General features: G+C 37.8%; 1 protein-coding gene across 1 annotated transcript in view; it reads left to right on the top strand.

Moving 5' to 3' along the window:
• The window catches only part of Apbb1ip (amyloid beta (A4) precursor protein-binding, family B, member 1 interacting protein), a gene marked incomplete at its 3' end in the record, with an annotated part of 98539 nt that overhangs the window by 28208 nt on the left and 49253 nt on the right, over nt 1-21078 (top strand). The window contains 2 exon segments of the mRNA XM_013515446.1: nt 14901-14972; nt 17913-18000. Of these exon segments, the coding sequence (XP_013370900.1) occupies nt 14901-14972; nt 17913-18000 (160 nt within the window).

The following is a 21078-nucleotide window of genomic DNA, read 5'->3' as shown; positions in this document are numbered from 1 at the left end:
CCTCATGTCAGATGGCATTGCATAGTAAGAATGTGTGTGGAGCAGATCAGATGGTGGAACAGAAATACAGACTGGGAGGGGGAAGGTCTGCTCTTTTTGTAACAATCCACTCTTATAGAAACTAACTAGGGTCCCAAAAGAACTGCATTAAAGCCCTTCAGAAAACGATGCCCCCATGACCCAATCATCTTACACTAGGCTCTTCCCCTTAAGAATCGACCACCTCTACCACCACCACAGTAAAAAGCAAACCTCCAGCACTTGACCCCTTGGGGAATGCAAACTATATTCAAACCATACCACCTTTCTTCCTTTTCTACCTCCACTTTGGAGTTGGAAGAAGAGAGATGATGCATTTTTTTAAACCATCGCTCAACTCATTGTGATTACCAGAATTTCCACTACAGCCTGTCTGTTAATGTTAAGTCAAGTATCTAAACCCAGGTATTGATTTCTATCACTTTGTTCACCAAAACTAGAGGTGGTCTCAAGGCCATGGACAGATATGGATTTCAGTATGGTGGTGTCTGTCCTAGATGGGGAGTACTATGATGTAACATCCACCCTCGTATCTGTGAAGGCGCAACCTAGTTTGACAAGTTTCTGGAAGCAGAGAGGTAAGCAATCTCCTTTGAGATGGACACATGGCTTATGAAATCCTGTTTCTGTTTGACTTTCTTTGCTGGTGTGTTCCTCTGTCTTTCCCCTTCCTTTTTCTTTTAAGTGTCTATTACTTTATTTTTTAAGTTTATTGGTATGTTTGTATAGTACATACTGCTTACATTTCTTGGGATGAAAAAAAGAATTAAGATTTATGTCTGTTCACAAATGTGTTAGGTATATCTGAGATATCTGTGTGACTTTTTTTTTTTTTTCTTGAAAAAGGCAGAAGCCACAGAATGAAAGAGCCCAGACTTAGGTTTAAATTCCATCCATCATTAGCTGTGTGATCTTAGGCATGTTTCAGAAACCTCTGAACACATGCTCCTCACCTAAGGAAATGCAAATGACATTGTCTACTTCCACATGGTTTTTATGAGAATTCGATGAGGTAACATGCAGTGCACAGAATAGATTCTGTTTTTTTTCTTTTATATCTTCTTTTCCTACCTCTACTTTTCATTCTGCTTCTCTTCCTCCTCCTTCTTTTTGTTGTGTTTAATTTAGGTTTATTTTACTTAGTTCTTCCCCCTTCCCCTTTTTATTTTGAAAAGTGGAGAGAGACAGAGAGGTTCAGCGAACACCTATATATCTTCCAATCTGATTATTCGTTGTTTTCATGTTGCCACATTTGGTCTCGATTTTTTCCCGTCATTTATTTCTTAAGAATAAAGACATTGTCTCACACAATATAACTAGATGATGATCACAATATAATTACAATGCCAATTATCACAATTGGGAAATTTTGATTAAATTAATCCTTTTTCTGATAGATAGTCCATATTCTAATTTTGAAAATTATCCCAATAATTTTTTTTTTAATTTAAAGAGTCCAGACCAGTCATTTTGCAGAATGCCCCTCCGTGTGGACTTAGCTGACTGGCCCTGTGATTGGACACACACCATTCAGTAGCAGTGGAGTGGAGATGATGCTGTACCTTCAGGGCATTGATTGCATGTGACACCAGATTGTCCACCTCCACGGATCCTAAGTTTGATCATTTGGTTAAAGTTGTGTATGCTAGGTTTTTTTCACCTAAAAGTATTCTCTTGATGAGTGCTAGGCAGCATGTCTCACAAAGTTACTCTTCTGAGGCTTTTGAGCATTTGGGGATCTTACTCAGCCATCTGTCTACCTTTCCACCTATCCCAGGGCTCAAGTCAGTGAGGCAACAGCACAGTGAGTGAATATGCTCTCCAACCATCTTCCACCGGGGGTGTTAATATCTACCATTCGTTACTGCCACCTACCGTGGTGGTTGTAGAATCGTTCTCCTTTTTAAAAATCTATCTTCCTTTTTCTTCATTTCTTCTCTACTTTCTCCCTTAGTTGGTTAGCTTACTCGACAAATACTTTTGAAGGCCTTCTCATGACTGAAGCAGACACTGTGCGTTACCGTGGGAACACAAAGCTGACCTAAGACAGCATTGACCTCTACCTTTGTGGAGCTTCGATGGCTATATTATATTTAATTTTTTTATCTGTCCTCTCATGTAACAAATACTAATTTAGTGTCTGTTATATATAGATATAAATGCATATATATCTTTCTATCATCTATCTATCAAGTTCTATTTACTAGGAATATAACAGTAAAAAGGAAACAGTTAAATCTCTGCTTTCATTGGGCTTACATTCTAGTTGATGAGTGGAGAGAGAAAATAAACAGAGAAGGGAAGAATGGTGGGAAAGTGTTGATTTTGAATTAGGTCAGGAAAGGTCTCCATAATGAGACCTAAGCAAAGCAAAGAACTAAAAGGCAGTGAGAAAAGCAGCTGCTTACATAAGTGGGGAGCAGGTGTTCCAGACAGAGCAAAGCGCACACAAATACATACTGACAATGTTCAAGGGACAGCTGGGTGGTCCAGTGAGCGGGGTGTTAAAAGAGATAAAATTCATGAGGCAAAATGGTGGGGTGGGATTGAGGGTGGAGGTGAGTAGACAATTGGATATGTGAAGAGAAAAGTCTGACTGGAGATACATCTTGGGCATAGGCAGCACATATATGATGCTTAAAGCCGTGAGTCTGCCTAAGACCATCAGATCATGACTAGACAGAGACCAGAAGACAGCATAAGACCAGAAAGGATGAGGAAAAAACAGGAGAAGCTGAAGGAGAAGTTTGTGAGACAGGCAAGAACAGACCAGGACCTCTAAGGCCTGAATCTTATGCAATTTTGCAAGACTGTCTTTTGAAAAATAATACAAAATTGTGAAAGAAAAATTAAGGACAGGATTAAATATTTGGAGGCTGGCAGTTTCCAGTGAGAGAGTGCACACTTTTTGCATGGATAGAGTCCTGCATTCAAAACCTAGCACCAAAAAAGTAAAAACTTGTTAGAGCCGGAAAGGAAATCACAACCCATTACCAACCTGTAGCTACTAGAAAACATCTAAAAAGCAGCGTTCTTAATTTTGTGATTGCTAATGAATTGGCTTGTATGTTTCCCACGTTTTGGGCTGCACATTCTTTGATCACCTCTCTACATGAGAATGAGTTAGAAATACCACTTTCTGTAAAGGTAATAGATAAACGAGTTAGTCTTTCTTCCAGCAAGTTTGCTGAGAATTAGTTTTTATGACTTCTAGTTTAGAAAAACTATGCTTTAGCCTGACATCTCTCCATGGTGTGGCCACCTCTGTAACTTCCTCTGTGGTTTCTTGCTCTGGCGGTCCTCCTCACCCAGGAGCAAGACCTCAGAGAACCACAGCCTCACTCTTACTAGACATAGCATGGTGCCCTGGCTCCTGGTGGCCCAGGGGGCAGTTTTCCAGCTCCACCAGAACTGCACAGTCATCCTAACAGCTGGATCTTGCATCAGTATAAAGTGGTCCTGAAGCTGGGTCAGGGTGACCGTGCCACAGAGCACATTTTCAGATCTCCTTGGGATAGAAGATGGCTCCATTGTCCATGACATTCACCATGAGGAAGTTCTTCTGGAATCTGGGTGATGTGGAGATAGTCCCGGCAGCCCTCTGACCCCACTCCAAGGCCAAGGACCGCTACAGGGCAAACTCCCAGCAAGAGCAGTGTCCATGCTGCTGCTTAGGGTGCCAAAGGAGAAACAGAGCCAAACAGGCCAGCAGGTGGGGGGTTCTGAACGTAGCTTTATACACATCAGAGTAAACTGACCACTGCTGGAAGGAAAAGCAGGAAAGAAAGCTGGCAGGAAGGCCACATGAAGAAAGAACAATTATGCTTTGGTCCCCATGGGACATTGGTTCTAAAACCTCCGCAGACAGTGAATTGTGAAGGTGCTCAAGTGCCTTATATAAAATGACATACTATCTGTGTGAAAGCTTCCCATACCCTCCCCTGTACTTTATATCTTTTTTTTTTTTCCTCTGGTACCGGGAACCGAACTCACGACCTCGCGCTTGCCAGGCAGGCGCTTTGCCGCTGAGCTAAATCCCCAGCACCCCCTCCACTGTACTTTAAATCATCTCTAGATTATTTACAATATCTGCTACCATACAAATGCTATATAAAAAATTGTTACACGGTATTGTTTAGAGGTTAGTAACAAGAAAATAGTCTGTACACGTTCAATGCAGATGAATTCTTTTTCAAATATTTTTGATCCACAGTTAGTTGCATCGGCAGATGTGAAACCCCTGGATACAAAAGGAGGGATCAACAATGTTGAATATTGTGTAAGATGCTGACTAGAGATCAGCCACTGAATTTAGTAACATGGAGGTTACTGGTAATCCTGACACAAATAGCTTAGTGCCATGGTAGGAACAGAAGTTCAACAGGACTAGATTCAAGAGATAATAAAGACAAGCAGGAGACAGTCAACACACATAACTATTTACAAGGTGGGGGTTTTTTGGAAAATTAAAGTCCATTGAATTTATTTACAATGTCCATGAGTAGAACACTTTCACTTTTTGTTTCTTTAAAAAACCCTAAATTATGTTGTCACTTCTGTGTATGTTGCAGTAGATCCTATGTACAAAAGCAGTTCCTTCTTCCTTATATAGACACTCACAGTAGAATAAAAAAGGAACCTAAGAAAATCACAAGATTTAGAAGGCTTTTCCCACCCCTTATATATGCAAGTGAAACTAGTCTATGACTTGCATCCCAGAAACAAAGCAAAGCCAGCCAGGGGGATGGGAGTGAGAATGCTATATCTGCACGGCCTGACTTTGCCTTCCCTATGTCATGAGCGCTGAAACATTTTCAGGTCTTAATGAGTCACTTTACTAACTGTCCTAGAACTTGACGTCACAGAGTGCCCTGCTTTCCACCTGCCTACCCCAAGCACCAAACATCCACCTTGCCTTCACACACAATCAAAGCAATGTGGATATAAGGGCCTTTAAAAATCACAGATGTGAAATGTTTTCATTTCATTTCATATGAAATTTTCTAAATGTTGTAGCTCATACCATTTTGTGGATGTGTGCATGTGTATATCTTTGTGCTTTGTCAAATTTTAAGACTTTTAAGCACCCCGTCAGTGTTGTTATTGAAAGAAATCATGTCATTCAGTGATTAGTTTTTCTTTTAAAAATGTTATTTCCACCTAACTTGTGCCATGACAGTACTGCTTACAAAAGACCCTATTGTCTTGGGTATTCTTGACCACACATATATACAAATGCAAGCTCCGTACAAGTTTCTTTTGTGACTGATTGTCCTGTTAGATTATATGAGAGCAGCGACTGTCCTGTTAACTGAATAACTACTTGCCAGCCTTTTTCTTAAGACTTTTCAACTGACCTCAGCCATCCTCTGAAAAGCTGAGCTAAGTAGGTCCAAGATGTTTCTGCATCTTAGACCTTTGTTGAGTAAGTTAATTTGATATTTTGTGTAATTTTAGAAATGCCTTTGTTTCCTGTTTTATATTACATAGAACTTTTAGCTTCCCCTCCCCCTCCCCCCAACATTGCAGCAACTTTAACCATGTGCCATGTTATTCTGTGAACCACTTCCTCTTGACAAAGGGCTCTTTGCTTTTTGAAAAAATACTACACTGAAGGAATCAGGTAAAAGTCGATGTCGTTCAGTTGTTTTCCACCCATATTTTACACCAGCTTCCACCAGTGTTTGTGATGGTCTGGGTTCTGCAGGATACTCCATAGTAAATGTGATCCCTCTCATGAACACATTTTTTGAAAAAAAAAAAAAAAAACTTCTCCTCTTTGTAATGTGTAGTTGTAATGTTTTGGTTGATTTTTTCTTTGAAAAAATAAATATTGACAACTAGTTTTTTTATTTAAGAATAATAAAAATATCAAATAAATCAATACTGAGAGAGCCTCTGATTTTTTTAACCATACTTCACATTAATTCTATTTATATTTTAGTCTGGAAAGCTGATTATAGACTCAAAATACTGCTTACCTGTAGGGTAAGACAGTAAGAGTCCTAGTGTATGGATGCTACCATTTTTCTTTGACCATCTTCAAGATGCAATGACAGTATATAGATATATTCTAGATTCTTAACCTTTGATATTTTGAAAAGGAGAAATTCAGTTATGGAAAATTTACAGGGGAAATCTTACAAAGTTTCTTTAAGTCCAGAACCATGTAATGAATATCTGTTGACTGACTTAAATTCTATAACCAATGCTTAACATGGGTTCCTCAGTTTTCTTATCTGTAAATGGGGGATATAAGTGTTCTATGGAGGGTGTAGAATAGTTTTAATCAATCAGTTCACAAGAGTGCCTGGCACAGGATGAGAACAGATAATAGTTTTTGGCTATTGCTTCTTCTCTATCAGACAGGTAGAGGGAATGAGGAGGTTCCTTTCTCCTCAACTCCAGAGTGGAAGTTTTGCCTTAAATAGATAGCAACTGCTCTGATAAAATATTAGAGACTGATTCTAACCAGCCTGAATTTAATAGACTGTGACTCAAGATTGCAAAGTGAATTTTATCTCTCCTCCATTGTTTCATTTAAAAACCCTACTTGCAATATATTTTACCTTTTCTTTTAATTGTTGCTGCACTAAAATATTTGTCATTTTATTGCTAAAAGATCTCAATCCAAGTAAAGACTATGCATGACTAAAAGACCATCTGAAAATGAGATTTGTAACCATTCCAATTATCGGAGACCACCCATGAGTTCCTGATAGCTTAATCTGGTGGTGGGAGAAAATAGGCTTCTGACAGAGAAGCTCTTTTATGACAATGTAAAGAACATCTCTTCGTTGTAGCAATGCTTGCTGTTACTGAATACATCACTCTGTAAAGCCAGCATTTGACAATCACAAGAAAAATGTTAACGACCTTTTGATATTATGCAGAAGTTGTCAGGACTACTTTCAAAACAATGAAAATTAGTCTATCTTTTTAATGGTTTCTTTTATGAAAATTTATTACTATAAATATGTCATATATTCTATTTAATAAAAAATACAGTTTGTGAATAAATGTTTTAGATTCACATGTATCAAATAACTCTTCATCTAATACTGTTATGCTCAGAATTCAGGTCATAGCAAGAAAGTATTATATATATATGTTGTAACAAAAGAGTGCTTATAGGCCTGGGGATTTAGCTCAGCGGCAAGGTGCCTGCCTGGCAAGCGCAAGGTCGTGAGTTCGGTTTCCGGTACCGGAGAAAAACAAAAACAAACAAAAAAAAAAAACACAAAAGAGTGCTTGTTTCTGTGTGTCTTTGTTGTTGTTTGGACAGATTAGGAAATTTAAATACAAATGGATGAAAAATAAATACATGCATACATAATTTGTTTTATGTTTTGAAACCTAATACATACCAGAGGTATATAATTTTTTGGGAATAGCAAAACACATATAATGTATTCCATATTATGTATTTAAATGTTATAGATAACTTGATATTTCCTGATAATTAAGCTGTTACATCTTTGTTCTACTGTAAGATGTAAATCTATGTTTATGAAGTTAAAAATGTATTATATATCTGATGGGAATGAAGGAATAACTATGATAAAAAAATAACTTGTTATTTATTAAAGAATAGTTAATCTATTACTTGAAATCCATGCTAGTTGACTTTAGATTGATTTAGAAAAGAAAGAAGGCCATTGGAGGTATTCCTCAAGTTGCAGAGAAACGATTAGAGTTTTTCTCAAAGCAACTAAAATTTTTGCCTTGAAAACTGACTCAATGCTGGGCATGGTGGCACATGCCTGTAATCTCAGCTCTCGGGAGGCAGAGGCAGGAGGATTGCTGTGAGTTGGAGGCCAGCCTGGGCTACAAAGCTGAGTTCAAGACCAGCCTGAACTGCATAGCGAGACCCTGTCTCAAAAAGACAAATTAAAAAGAAAAAAGATTGAATGAAAGAAAACTTAATGATTTCAAACAAAGTATACCTGTATAAATGTCAGAACTGACTCACTTGACCAAAGAGAAATAGTCTTGGTGTAGTGAGTGAAGGTAAACAAGCCCCACTGTGACAGCAGTGGAGAAACGACTATTTCACTAGTAGCTGTAGGAAACATGAAATGTGACAAACTCTGAGGGCTGACCAGCTTCAAATGTCTTAACTCAGATGGGGTACAGCAGGACCCACATCTCCAAACAGCTGTGGAGTGGTGGAGACCTTTCTACGCAGCTGAGACCCGGGTGCCAGCCCAGTTCTTCCTGTTGGTCTGGGAAGTTACTTAATCTCTCTGGGGTTTCAACAAAACAGTTTTTAACACAAAGATCAACAAAATCGGACCTCTACTTAAAAACAGTTCTCAGTCCTCTAAGTGATTCCAACAGTAACAAAGAACTTGATTCCATATGTTAAATGCTATGATTGAATACTTATGCTGAGTTCTGAATTCTATTTTATTTAAATGTTACAACAACCATATGAATTATGTATGTGGTGTGATTTAAAACATTACTGTGAATGTTTGTATTTTTTTAAATTATTACAGTAAAAGACACATTGCCATTAATCCCCATCAAGATATTCCTCCTTGCATCAAGGCAAGAAATTCCACCCCCTTTCATAATATCTTTAGTTTTTTTTTTTTCTGGTACTGGGACTCAAACTCAGGACCTTGTGCTTGCCAGGCAGGTGCTGTGCCACTGAACTATATCCCCAGCCTTCATAGGTGTCTTTAGTTGTGCTGTTTCAATGTCCTGAATCGATTCAAAATGTTTACTTTTCATGGTCATTTTGACTTTAGTGAAGAGCCAGATGTCACATGGTGCCACATCAGGTGAACAAGGTAGATGAGGAGACACTGTGATGTTTTTACAAGTCTGACTGTCTGTCGGATGGCACTCATGAGCAGCATTCACTGAATTTTGGTAATGTCTCATAAAGACCCTCACTAGACAGAACTTCCAGAACTGCTTCAGAATGTGGCAAGAATGATGGGATAAGTGTGTTGGAAGTAAGGGGAAGTATCTTAATGAGGATGAATGGCTTCTACTATAACAATTTTTTAAATTTAAGCATTCACTGTATTTTTTGATCACCTTGTATTATAGTTCTATTCCCTTGATCCTGATCAGCCATAGAAAAGTTTGAGGAGTTCACATTTGCATTTGAAATTGGCAGACAAGAAAATTGAAAATCAGGGAGGTTAAATGCCTAATCAAGGCAATTGCTGGGTCCAGGATTTACTGATAAGTTTGCAGAGGGCAATGGAGACCAGTTGTCTCTACCGGGTATGGAGACGCTGTTGAAGAGCTGACAGAAAAGCTGGGTTTTGAATCATGATTAGGATTTTATGATGGGAACATGGACAGAGGACATTATTTAAAGGGAATAGCATATACACGACCAAAGAGAGTAGTAGCAAAGACTTGTTCAGAAGACATAAAGATGCCTGAATAGCATATGTTGAACCCTGAAAAGTAGATTGGAGCAAATTATGAAAGATTTTGAAAGCCACCTGTGCACCTGAACTCTCTGCACTTGATCCTGATCAGCCACAGAAAAGTTTGATGAGTTCACATTTGCATTTGAAATTGGCAGGTGGTGACGGCAGTGGAGGTGGTGGTGGTAAGAACTGATGAGGAGGAGGGATACGAGAGGCTGGGTGAGCTGGTGAAAGTCTTAACTACGGCTGGACAGTGAGAAGAAAGGAAAGGTGGATCCCTCTACAGGAAAGTCCAGTAGGACTTCCTGACTCACTAGATGGAAAGGAGGAAGAGCAAAGGACTGTCCCAAGGCTTCTGAATCAGTGTAAGCACTGATGAATGGCCCTTAGCCTAGTTAGGGCATGTGAGAAGAGAGTAGCTAAGAAGGGAATTGTGAGTTGACTCTTCCAGGATGGAAATGCCTGTGGAACATTGAACTCACTCTCGTAGGCCAGGGACATGAACGACCTGCCGTCATCTTGCTCCAAAATCATGGCTGGTATTGGTAATCTAGAAGACAATGCAACCCACATCCAACTGGATCAAATCTGTGAGGTTACCACTAGCACATGTGCTATTAAACATATATATCAGAGTACTTAGGACAGATTTTTTTAAATTTAAAAAAATTTGAGGTTTGATTGCAGGGAAAAGAGAAACTATTTGAGGATAAAAACTGAATCCTAAAAATGATGAGCCTGAGGCAAAGTGTCTTTGTTGTCCAGGGAATACCGGGAGGGGCTTTGGCAGGGGTGATCAGCTTCTCTCATCTCACCTCTCACTTTTCTCCCAAAACAAAAAATAACAAGATCTATCTGACAAAGTGCTATTCCAATTTTCTCTTAATCAGCAATTTCTGGTCTTCCCTAGACACGGGATGAACTCAGAAATGACATACCCATGAAAAAATGATTAACTCCACCCGGTCGTGGTGTGAACATGGTTTGTTTTGCAATGTATTGCTCCACTGTGAGCAAAGCTCCACCCCAACCAACTTGTGGACTGTTAACCCAAATAATGCTCTTGGCTTTTGGAGCTGGATGTTCTTTGTTTCTTCCTCTCTCTTTGACCTTTAGAAAATACCACACATACTGGTAGACACAGTCCTGTTTTTCCATGTGAGAGTCTGTGTGTGTGTGTGTGTGTGTGTGTGTGTGTGTGTGTGTGTCTGGTAGATCTGTGATATGTCTGACTCTTGCCTTTTTATTCTAAACACGTTTTCTTGCATGAAGGGTAATCACGGATGTAAGGTGATTAAACTTACAAATTAATAAAAATTGATGCTAAAAATACCCCTTAAATTAAATGTCTTATTTTTACTAAAGACACAAAGCTTTTAAACTGGGACCCACTTCGTAGCATATTTATCTTTGACCATAGATTGGTAGCACAGTGTCAGTGTGGACTCCTAGTAATTCAAAATCAAATTCTAGGGGAAATGTGTGAAAGGGCGGAGGGAAGATTTTTACCAGATGGATATTGGGAGGGGCTCCAGAGAAGTCACAAGGATATGCTGTTACTTCTGTCTTCAGCAGTGATTCACTCCGGCCTGTCCAGCCGATGCCTAGCAGTGATGTGCACAGGCTGAGATCAAGGGCTTTGGGCTCAGTGGGGTTTTCTGACTCACTGATGTCACATTTCATGACTTTATTCTTCATCATTTCAATTTAACTGTTTAAGAAAACATCAGTGGAAACTGCCTTATTACTAACAAATCTTTGATTATTATAAGTTTATTGTAACATGGGATGGCAGATTTCGAGGTCAGCAAATACTCTGCCTGGATTACTTTTACCTTATGCAAGTCTGAAATAGGCTAACGCTAATAACTACCCCAGTTTTCCTACTGAGGAGCCCATTATTTTGTCATGTTACTGAACCACCTAACACTTTACTGGAAATAAATGCACTGGACATTTCTAAATTTTATTATTTAATTATTTCTCCTAAAATAATGAACAAAAAAATTATTATAAGCTTTGGAATACAATACTAATTGTTTCAGGAGGTAGTTCACTAACACATAGCTACATTATTTACTTAGTTCCCTCCCTCTATATTAGTCTCTTTTGCATTGCTACAACAAAAAACCTGAGGCTGGAAACTTAACAGACAAAAGAGGTTTGTTTCACTCACAGTTCTGGAGGTCCAAGAGCATGGTGCTGGCATCTGCTTGGCTCTATTGAAGACTTCATGGCAAATTGCACCACAATGATGACAGCGTGTGCAGAACAAACCCCTTGAAGAGACTAAAGCCAAATGGTAGCCAACACAGCCAGGCCTGCCTTATATCAACTCATTCTCATGAGAGTCACTCCACTCAGAGACCACAATAATCCCTGCCAAGGCCAAGGCCGAGCCCATCACCTGCTCATCTCCCAGTGGGCCCTGCCTCTCGAAGTTTCCTTCTCCACCCTGGGGACTAGGTTTCTAGCACTTGAACCTTTAAGGGGCAAACTATATCCAAACCACAGCAGGAAGGTCTGACTTAGACACTCTGTAAGCAATGTGAAGGGAATAAAGCTGCATGTGAATGAATCCTCCCACCACTCCCCTCTTTAACCAGAGGCAAGGCCCACTACACCCTCATTCCTTCTTCTTGCTGCAGTAAACGCGATTAAGTCCCACTGCCTGCACCAAATAGTATGGTCATCTGCAACATCTTTCACTAACGCTCTGTGTGGCTCTCCCTGACCCCTTACACACTTAGACCCAGGCAGTGGTGTCTGTCTTCCCTCTCACTTCTGTACCTGAGTGCTCACTTGCCTCCCCACGTAGTCCAATCTCAAGCATTCGCTGAATGGCTTCGTTGGGTTCAAACATGCACCTCGCTGACTCAGTGTGCATACACCTGATGTGGGGGTAGCTGCTTCTAAGGAATGTGCTTGTGCCATGATACCTAGACCTCTCTTGCTTTCACAGAAGTCCCTCTCTTGGCCCCTCTTGGTCACCCCAGTCTTACAACTGCCGTGCTTTTGCAAGACACTTCCTCCAGGGGAAGCCAGAGAGGGTAGTCCAGAAAATTAACATATCTCCTAGCAAGCCCACTGTCCCTCCTCCAATACAAAACATGTAAACTTAAAATATGAGACTACATGTGTATGTGGTCAGTAACTGGAGCTCAGAGCAGCTTTTATGTTTCACAGGTGGGAGGGAGAGCATCACTTTGCCATCTTAAAATCAGGAGATGCAAATGTATGTGATAGAATTCAACAAGGAGATTTTAGTACGTCAGATTCCCTAAGTGATAAACCCAAGATTACTGCTAAGGCTAATTTGTGAAGATTAAGTACTAGCTCTGTAAGGTGGACACATGGAAGAGGTACACTGATTGCCCCAAATAGATTTTATAGCTCAGTGTCAATGCTATCCTGGGGTCTAAATGTTTTTAATACTAACTCTGGCTCACAGAACAGTTCTTGGAATATAACTAGTGTTAGATAAATATTACTGTTATGATAATTATCATTATACCACTTTAATTTCAAGTATTAGGATAGTTCAAAATCCTTTGAATCATTTTTTAAAAGCAGAGTCCATAGGACAAAGATATTTCATACACATACTTTATGAAGAGACAGAAACCCTGATTTTTGAAATCTGCTAAAACTTAAAGTGTTACTGCTAAAGTATTAATGTGAAATCATTTTAAAGAATGAACTACTATAAGTTTTTAGAATGATTTATTTTCAAAAAACTTGGGCTATTTTAGCAAATAATCTATTTTATGCACAGAGAGATACTTCACCTTACAGATGGAGCAGTTGTTTCTGCTTACCAAGCTGTACACCACAGATTAGTGACAGACAGAGGACAGATTCTACCTCCTAATTTCCCAATCGAACCTTGAAAAAAAATGTCAGGAAAGAGAACAGCTGGTTGTACCCCCAAGGTACCTGTCCCTAGTTTAACACAGTGTTTTCTGCTCTTGGCCAATTGATTCATTTGGTTGAGGCAAAAAAAAGTTATAGTGTAAAAAAATGCATTTCCATCTCATTTTTCTGACTTTGTGGCCTTTTTAGTTCTAAATACTCATCACCAAGTACCTCCAAATAAGTATACCTGAAGCTGCTATTTCAGAGAGATCTTTAAAGCAGGAAACTGATAAATGTGTTTGATAAATGTGACGTACCATTTTCACGAAAGTTTTTAAGTGGAGGTGAAGTTCTACATTTCACTGACTCAGTAACCTGCAGTGTGCGGCTTTCTCCTTCTCTAATAAGGTGTCCCATAGGGAATAATATGCACTTGGCTCCAAGAAAACTAATTTAGTCTAGAAAAATAAAGTTCAGCTGCTGCTCTGCAGCACTTCTCATGGTGTAGTTCCATCTTGGACCATGCAAATTAGATGGAGGTCAGGCATGGAATTTCAGGGTAAAATGAGCCTTCCTTTCCATATAGCTCTCTTCGCAACTTACCAGCTCATGCATAGAGCTCTTGGAGAAAAGAAAGAGACATGACGATTGTTTTAGTTACTTTTCTTACTGCTGAGACAAATACCTGACACTCACAAGTTAAATGAGGAAAGGTTTGTTTCAGTTCACAGCTTGTAGAGGTTTCAGTTTATAGTCATCTGGCTCCAACGCAGGGAGGTATGGCAGAGGGGCATTGTAGAGGAGAAACTGCTCATGGTGTGCAAGGCAGGAGGCAGCACAGCAAGCAGCAGCAGCAGCAGCAGCAGCAGGAGCAAGCCTGCCTTCTTTCTGTCCCTTTATATTCCATAACCAAGGTGAGGCTTCCGTTATCTACAGCCTTAATCCCAGTACCACACCCGTAATGCACATTCACACTCCCTAAATCCAGCCACCTCTGAAATGCCCTGCCTATGCCCTCATGAGGCTTTGGGGGATGTGAAGGCATTGGTCAAAGATATGTATGAGCTGGATATGCAGAAATAGGGACTTATAGAACCACAAACCTGAAACCTCCTGGAGTGCATGATTAGTGATTAAAAGAGCTTACTGGGCCACAAGTCATAGTAGGATCAAATGCCTTGCCTTAAGGAGTAAATGTTCTGACCTTTGCCCCCGTACACACTCCTTCCTCATTTAAATCAGTCCCAAAGTCAAACATTTAACGACCATCCTCACCATCCCTTGTTTTTCCCCTGTCCCCTACATGAGTCGTGCCAGACACCTTTCTTTGTTCTTTGATCCTTGCTTCCTGATTCTATAAGAAGCCACAGAGGCTTTAGGTTGTTGCTCTATTTTGAGACTATCTCATACAGAGGGGTCTCTGTTCATGGCAGCCCCTCTGAGCCCTCTTGGGGTACAGATTGAAGAGACTCTGAGTAATCTTTCATCCTTTTGTGCCATGCCACGGTCCTGAACTGTGACAGAACATATCTAGATTCAAGCCATAACAATTATCCCAGGATAAGCTTTTGTCAAACTGCTAAATATCTGGGTTTCTTCCTTTTTCAGATGGGGGAGTCAAACGACGATATAGACCAAATGTTCAGCACTTTGCTGGGAGAGATGGACCTTCTAACCCAGGTAAGCTTCCCTTCTTAACCTGCAAATCAGGGCAAAATGGGATTCTAGAATTTGATTTTAGTATGACAAGAATGCTATCTTTTATAAAAACTGGGGTCTGACGATATTGCATATTCCTGATGTAACTGTGACAGTAGTGGGGTGGTAAAGTATTTTTCTGATTCTATCCTTCTGAATTCAGTGAATTTAATATGTTGGTCACACATACGCTTTGTTTTGACAATGCTCTTGCTTATTGTGTCCAATAGAAGAATTTTTACCAGATGCAAACCTTTATAACCACCACCATTGAGCAATCTTGCCCGTGGTTACCCTTTTAAAAACTAGCTGAGAAAATGCCATCTTCTTTAGTAAAGAATTTTTATCAACTTTTGAGGAAAGGTCATACTTTAAAGGTCTAAGTGGGGGTTAGTATGGCCTCCTGAATGGACTCAATCCCCTCAAAAATTACACTGCTACCTCACACCCTACATCTTAATGAGTTCCATGAATGAAAAATCTAAATACTGTATATGAGATACAAGGAGAAAAATGTATGAGAAACATTTATATAATCTTATAATCCCAAAATGTAATAGCTTTCCTAAGCAAGATATAAGACACATTTCATTCATTCTTAATTATGCAATATTTTTAAATATAAAATATTTTTATTTCTCCATAGCAAAAAGTAAATAAATTACAAGATCATAATATCAAAAATAAACAAAAACAAAACCTTACTATACAGGGTTGGGAATTACTACACAGGGTTGGGAATGTAGTTCAGTGGTAGAGCGCTTGTCTAGGAATGAGGTTTGAAGCTCTGAGTTTGATCCCCAGTATCACCAAAAAAAAAACCAAAAAACTAAAAACAAAACTTTCTTGATTGGTTACCATTGGAAATTGTCTGAGCATTAACATATTTCTGTGAAAAACTAATAAAGAAAGTCAAGCACTTATTTTAATTTCTCTGTAGTCCCAATCAAAGTGTATTTCAGAATAAATAATCTGTGGAAGAATTCCAGTTAATATATTGAAAATAAAGGAAAAATTAGAAAATCAAAATGATGCAAGATCTAATGAAGTGTATTTCAAGCATGTGACTTTTAATTAGGTTAGTAATAAAGGGAGTTGTCAAACTTTAGTCATTTGCCTTCCTGGTTTTGGCCATATCTACAACACGCTTGTCTTATCTTCTTAACATTTGTCTTTGAGTTCTTGAAAATTAAACCTCACCTCACATAGCTTTACTGTTCTATTTTAACTCTTTCCTCACAAACATTCAAATACATACACAATAATATGCATATTTAATACCTGTGCTTTTGAATGCCTCATGAAATCATTTCATAAGCCACACAAACTATATAGTGAGAAGCATTATATACTTCACTTCATCTTGGGCTTTTGAATAATTTTTCTATAATTAAAGGATCTCATTTATAAAATCAGTTTGCTCTTTCTTTGGTCCCTCTTTCCCTCCACTTACTAAAATCCTGTTTTATCATGAATTTAGACATTCATATTTTGTTAGAGAGCTACTTGTAATTTTACTAAGTAGCAGAGTAAATTATATTACTGAAAAAATTTATTGACTATTTAACCATGATATAGACTTTTTAGCTACAATATTTTTTAAAATTCATTGAATGCATTTGTTTTTGTACATTCTTTCACTAAATTTTTTGTTCTGGCATTTGCATCAGAATGTGTCTGTGAAACTCTCATTTTCTGAACAGTTTTTGCATGTTCATTTATTGTTTAAAATGAATTTTAAACCAGGCATAGTGGTACATGCCTATAATCCCAGCACTCAGGAGGCTGAGGTAGGAGGATTGCTGTGAGTCTGAGGTCAGACTGGGACTACAAAGTGAATTCAAGGCTGACCTGAACTACATAGCAAGAAGCTTTCTCAAGAAAAAACGAAAGAAAAAGAAAAAGAATTTTAAAGTTGCATTTTTCCCTACATTTTATATTTGGTTCTACCTTAATTGGGCTAGTTTTTCTAACTTCTTGATTAATGATCATTTTTTTTCTGCTAAAATTGATCATAGTTTATTTATTTTTAAATGTAGGGCCAAGGAGATAGCTCAGCAGCACAGCACTTGCCTGACAAGCTCAAGGTCCTGAGTTCAATTCCCACTACCAAAAAAAAAAAATTACAAATATTTTTAAATGTACAATGGTTTCCTCCAAAATTTTTTTAAATAGACAAAAATATTCTTTACCATATCAAATTAACATGAACGGATACATTCATAGTTATAAAACATTTATGCATGAGGACAGGTAAAATCACTTCTTACATTATAGACATAAAAATATTGGAAATTAATTTATAAATGTAATCTGACTTTTCAATCATGTGAGCCTCTTAGTTCCAAGTAAAATAATATTCATAACAATATTTTCAAAGTTGATCACTTCTTCTTTTGCTGAGAATTAAATCCAGAGCGTTATGCATGCTAGACAAGTACTCTACTCCTGAGCTACCCACCTAGTGCCGTGATTTCTTTTTTAACAAACATATTATTAGTAAAAGTAGCAGCATAACATTTTACTATACATTGGCAGATTACATCTTGAAACAGCTTTTCTCCTCAAGTGACTAGGTATTTCTTTCTTTGATGTCATTACTTAAGTCCTTTATAGAATTATATATAGTATATGTATTCAACATTATAAGAATTTTTTTCTTTTTTTAAAGTTATCCCTTTCTCATCATTCTCAATTGAAATGGTCCACGGCATGATGTTCCTTCTAGAATAATTTTTTAATATGTAATTTTCTGTAAGGGAAAAACAGTGTGAAACATTTTCAGCTGAGGTCTTTGTCTTTAAAGAACATATGTAGAGAGAAAATGTATAAAGAACAAATGGTCTTTGACTTGCTAATTCAAATGTGCTACAGAAATGTTGGCATCGTGAATAACACTTGGGCTGGGGTCTGTTTTCACAGAGTTTGGGAGTGGACACTCTTCCCCCTCCTGACCCTAATCCTCCCAGGGCTGAATTTAACTACAGTGTGGGTTTTAAGGATTTAAATGGTAAGTATGCTAATTTCTTTTCTTAATTCATTTGAATTTATAATGATGACTGAAATCTGTATGGGAAGTATAATTGGAATACTAGGGTAAAGAGACAAACACTAAGTCCTGGATTTCAGATTATGTCTTTTTGTGTCTAGATTGAAGGAAGAGAATTAGATATTTTTTCATGTACTGAAAGGGAATACTTCCTACATTTGTAAAAAAAGTCTCAAAACAATCTCTTATTTTGAAGTAAGAGCACTTTCTCCTTCTTACTAACAAGGAGTATTAAATACTAATAAGGAAATGTTCCTTTGGTGTAAAAAATGAACTCTCCATCATGATTGAAAATGTGTATATAGATACTTCAAATATAAAATACTTTATTTAAAAAATAGTATGTTCTAATTTATATGTAATACATACTTATATATCATTTGCTCTATTTGACATTTTTCATGCTCTCTGAGCTTGACTCATTTTACTAACAAAAATTTTTCTTGTTATTTAGTGCAGAAATAATCTTTAGCTCACGTGGTATTCAAATTATAATAAATCTTGAGTACTCACTTCCAAATTAATGAGAATTCACTGGAACTCTTAAAAAAGATTTGCCAAAGACTTGTGGTCCTACAAAAATGTAAAATAAAACAACATAAAAGAGAAGCCTAATTACAGAAATCCAGAGTTTTAAGTTCTATTTCTTTCCCTCACCTGAGTTTTCTATCATTTTCAGTAGTTTTTAGTTTTTGATAAGCCATTAGGTAGCAATGACTGTTTCCTGAGAAGTTATAATATGGCTCTTTTGAATTTCCCTTTTTCCTACATTCTTTTCTATCTGCCATCTAACATATTATTACCAGTCATCTGCCAAGTTTCAAAAAGGCGATAGTCTTTCCTAAAACCCGATGGCAAGAGTTAAAATATACCCACTCATAACAGACGGGTGCCATACTGAAAATTGGCCTGATTAAAACGTAATCAGCACTTCAGTACAGCTGCAGTCAAGTCAGTCAGTGCTTTCTAAGCTCTAATTTAGTGCCTCATATCAAAAAAATTACTGAAGATAGTAAGAACCAAAAACCCCCAAATATATGAAATTTCAATGTTATAGTACACTACCAAGAACCTCATCTCATTAAGGAGACAGGGTGCACACACATAGCCTAATTTGAGGATAAACCAAACCAATATAATACACATTATAAAACCAATATAATACATGTATACACAAAACTTAATTTTTTGAAAATTAGTGTTGAATACATTTTTTATTACCTTCCCTTTAAAATATTGCTAAAATGAGTTAAAAATATTTTACCCAAAGTCGGAGAATTAGTGACAGACTTCAGAATGGAATCTATTTCAATCTCATTCCCCAATTCAGTATTAATAAATGTGATGAACGTCTATCACTTAATCTATAATAATACACTTAGGTTTCTTTGTTAACATATCGATAAACAATATAATTTAACACATCAAATTGTCTTTGAAAAGTGTGAATACAAGTGTCATTGTGGAAATTTTGTCACTAAAATATAAGTAATGAATTAAAAGGTTTTCATGTTAACAGTCAAAATGTGATTATGTTAGGAAATTAGGAACAGGAGATTATGTTACAGTCTTACTTAACTTTTCTCTGAAAACATTTTAAGTTAATTTAATTTTACTTTATAAACAAGTTATATGTAAAATTGTCTTATAAAAAAATTAAATCTGATACAGCTAGATGCCCAAACGTGCGAGTGCCGTACACTAGAACTAGTAGTTCGGCTATAAGGTGCTCCGTGGTATGGATACTGCTCGGTGGTAGCAATGAAGCTTTCCCTTGTTACTGAAGAGACTTTCTCACTGCTGTGCACATTTTCTCATTCTGGCTCGTCCTGCACAGAGCAGCAAGAAAAACCTTCCTCAAGGGTCCCTTCTGCCCTGCCTACCGTCTTTTTGTCGCATTTACCAGCACCACTCCCAATGTGCCAGGCCGCCCTGTCGCCCCTCAGGGTCACGCACATGGTCTGCCACTGTGGTCTCACCTTTGGAAGAAATTCTAAGGTGAACTGACCTCCCTATATTTGAAAACCCATGTCTGCCTTATATTATAAAACCCATGTCTGCCCTATATCATAAAACCCATGTCTCAGGGGCTGGGGATTTAGCTCAGCGGCACAGCTCCTGCCTGGCAAGTGCAAGGTCCTGAGTTCGATTCCCGGTACTGGAAAAAAAAAACAAAAAAACAAACAAACAAAAAAACCCATGTCTGCCCTATATTATGAAACCCATGTCTGCCCTATATTATAAAACCCATGTCTGCCTTATATTATAAAAATTCATTTCCAACTCACTGTCTTCATAAAGTCTTTACCACTTAATCCCATTTAAACTTTTTTATTCCTTGACACTTTTACTGCTTTAATTGTTGTTATTTACCATTGACTGATCTTTCTTTGAATTGAGATCTCCTGTGTTTGGGTGGAGAGCCAACAGAAGCTCTATCTTCGCTCCAGAATCTTAAGTTGTATTAAATCCAGTTTATTGAAATCAACTTTCTTCCAAATACATTTATCAGCAGAACTTTGCACACTCAATACATGGGAAGAACTTCCCTCCCACCCATTTCCAGTGTCCACCCTGCTGCTTTTCTAAAATCAATATCTTAAGATATTGTACTAAAGGGCCAGGGTTATAGCTCAGTGGCATAAGCACCTGCCTGGCAAGCACAAGGTCCTGAGTTTGATTCCTGGTACCAAAAAAAAAAAGCAAAGAAAAGGAAAGATATTGCACTAAAATATTCAGGAATTCCCATGTAGGTGTCTATTCATGTGCTTAGATTTGACTTTACAGCTAGTTTCTAAGGTGCCTCTGTAGAACATATTTTCTCCTTTACTTCTGTTAGAAATTTACTCTCATTAAAGCCCTCATAAACTCAGCAATAATCATCTCAGAAATTCCTATACCGTATATGTTCTTCTGAATAAAAATATTTTCAACTTTGCTCATTATGTCACCAAAATCAAAATGATTTCCTTCTACACAAGTATAACTCTTTTAAACATCATCTTCTTTTAGTTTTTTTGCAGATGCTCATAGTTTTTT

Source organism: Chinchilla lanigera, unplaced genomic scaffold, assembly GCF_000276665.1.
Source record: "Chinchilla lanigera isolate Chin_1 unplaced genomic scaffold, ChiLan1.0 scaffold00028, whole genome shotgun sequence".
Lineage (NCBI taxonomy): Eukaryota > Metazoa > Chordata > Mammalia > Rodentia > Chinchillidae > Chinchilla > Chinchilla lanigera.
The sequence above is the reverse complement of the archived record's forward strand: the minus strand, read 5'-3'. Positions and strand labels throughout refer to the sequence as shown.